The sequence below is a fragment of the Sinocyclocheilus grahami genome, unplaced genomic scaffold (assembly GCF_001515645.1).
Source record: "Sinocyclocheilus grahami isolate Dianchi unplaced genomic scaffold, SAMN03320097.WGS_v1.1 scaffold201.1, whole genome shotgun sequence".
Classification (NCBI taxonomy): Eukaryota; Metazoa; Chordata; class Actinopteri; order Cypriniformes; family Cyprinidae; genus Sinocyclocheilus; species Sinocyclocheilus grahami.
The window spans coordinates 506,561-509,116 of NW_015505380.1; the positions used below are offsets into that span (position 1 = coordinate 506,561).

The window sequence follows — 2,556 nt, forward strand, 5'->3', positions numbered from 1 at the left end:
GATAGATGGATAGATGGATGGATGGATGGATGGATGGATAGATATTCTGAGAAATGCATAGGTAGATAGATAGATGGATAGATGGATAGATGGATGGATGGATAGATATTCTGAGAAATGCATAGATGGATGGATGGATGGATGGATGGATAGAGAAATGCAAGATGAGAGCTCAGGGCAGTGGAAGGATGGAACAATGGGAGGACAGGAGAAAGGCAGGTTGAAGGGAATGAGAGATGTGAGAAAGAATAGGCTTCCGTGCCTGGCGAGCGATAGATATTCTGAGAAATGCATAGATAGATAGATAGATAGATGGATGGATAGATATTCTGAGAGATAGATAGATAGATAGATAGATAGATGGATTGATAGATATTCTGAGAAATGCATAGATAGATAGATAGATAGATGGATGGATGGATGGATGGATAGATATTCTGAGAAATGCATAGGTAGATAGATGGATGGATGGATGGATAGATATTCTGAGAAATGCATAGGTAGATAGATAGATGGATGGATGGATGGATAGATATTCTGAGAAATGCATAGGTAGATAGATAGATGGATAGATGGATGGATGGATGGATGGATAGATATTCTGAGAAATGCATAGGTAGATAGATAGATGGATAGATAGATAGATTTTCCTATATTTTCCTGTATACATGTAAAATGCTCATATTCAGACTAAAGCTTCATTCACAGCAAGGACGATAACTATAAAGATAACGATAAAGATATAGTTCTAAAAATCGTTTTCAATATTAAAGAACGGCAGAGTCCACACCACAGATATAGCGATAAAGGCACAGAGAAACGATATCGTTGGAATCACTTTCAGAACTATTTTTTTTCCAGCTGATGAATGATAAAAACATTGACACCCAATCAGAATCCATCCTGCTATAACGAGCTCGAGAATTAAAAGGGGCAGACGAGCGTGTGCTTGGAATAAACAGACGTTTTCATTATCTTTATAGTTATCGTTCTTGGTGTGAACGGGGCTTAAGTCAGTCAGTCATGCTGAATTCAGAATGGTCTCTGTTCTGTAGATCACTATGTCGTCATCAATCTGCGTCAGGACGGTGAAGTCATCAGCACTAAGGAGACGAAGGGCGCTAGTGGAGCGAACGCAGTTTGGAACGCACCCTTTCTGTTGGATCTGCCGTCTGGTGACATTAGCCGACTACCCCTGCTCCTGGAGATCATCGTGATGCATGTCAGAAGAGTTTAACGATTCACATCATATATGTGTCCCTGCAGCACAAAACAGTCTTGAATCGCTGGGGTATATTTGTAGCAATAGCCAACAAGTCAAGTCACCTTTATTTATATAGCACTTTTAACAATACAGATTGTGTCAAAGCAACTGTACAGCATTAATTAGGAAAATAGTGTGTCATTTATGCAAAATGACAATAGTGAACACTCAATTTTCAGTTAAAGGCAGTTCATCATTGAATTCAGTGATGTTATCATCCAGCTCAGTTCAATAGTATGGGTCAAAATTATAGATTTTTCTTTTATGCCAAAAATCATTAGGATATTAAGTAAAGATCATGGTTCATGAAGATATTTTGTAAATGTCCTACTGTAAGTATATCAAAACTTAATGTTTGATTATTAATATGCATTGCTAAGAACTTCATTTGAACAACTTTAAAGATGATTTTCTTAATATTTAGATTTTTTTGCACCCTCAGATTCCAGATTTTCAAATATTGTCCGATCCTAACAAACCATACATCAATTGAGAGCTTATTTATTCAGCTTTCAGATTATGTATAAATCTCAATTTAAAAAATTTGACCCTTATGACTGGTTTTGTGGTCCAGGGTCACATTTATCACATCTGAGACTCACGCTTTGATGTGTCTTCATATTTTACAGTAATGACATCACTCTGTCTTTGATTGACAGGGACGGCTGTACAAGAAGAGTTGTATTCTGGGTCGTGTTCTGATTGGCTACGGAGGTTCTGAGGCGGGAAACCAGCACTGGCGTGAGATGTGCAGCAGGCCGCAGGTGGAGACGGCGCGCTGGCATGAACTCCAAACAAACTCCTTATAGGCCGACAAAGCTTGATTGACATGCCCCTGAATCAATCAGATCGCTCACTGCTATGCTTCTAATTTCTTCATAGATTTTTGGATGGAACTGTGAAACCTGGTTTGAGGAGACTTGAGGAAAATTTTGTGTTGAATTTGTTTGCAAATATCTCTAATGTTACGGCATCATTGCAGGGTGTCTTTATGACTCATTAACAAAAACATCAGATGTTGCTTTTGCACTAGTGAACTGATCAGTGTTGTTGCTGCTGTTAACTGAAACAAGTTTTTGGTAATTGAAATAAATTCAGTTCACATTTACATCTAATCGTTTAGCAGACACTTTTATCCAAAGAAATAGATCCAAAGACAATAGAAGCAATCAGACGAATGAGAAAGCAACAATATACAAGTGCTGTGACAAGTCTCAGTTAGTCTAGCACAGTACACATAGCTAGGTTTTTTTTAATAGAATAGAATAGAATGGAATATGTACTGTAAGTGC

At 37.8% G+C, this 2,556-nt stretch overlaps 1 protein-coding gene across 1 annotated transcript in view; it reads left to right on the forward strand.

Moving 5' to 3' along the window:
* LOC107595346 (uncharacterized) overlaps positions 1-2,262 on the forward strand; it is a 17,600-nt gene extending 15,338 nt beyond the window's left edge. The window contains exons 4-5 of the mRNA XM_016285725.1: positions 1,056-1,222; positions 1,924-2,262. Of these exons, the coding sequence (XP_016141211.1) occupies positions 1,056-1,222; positions 1,924-2,073 (317 nt within the window). The 3' untranslated portion in view covers positions 2,074-2,262. The remainder of the gene's footprint in view (positions 1-1,055; positions 1,223-1,923) is intronic.
* The last annotated feature ends 294 nt before the right edge of the window (positions 2,263-2,556 follow it).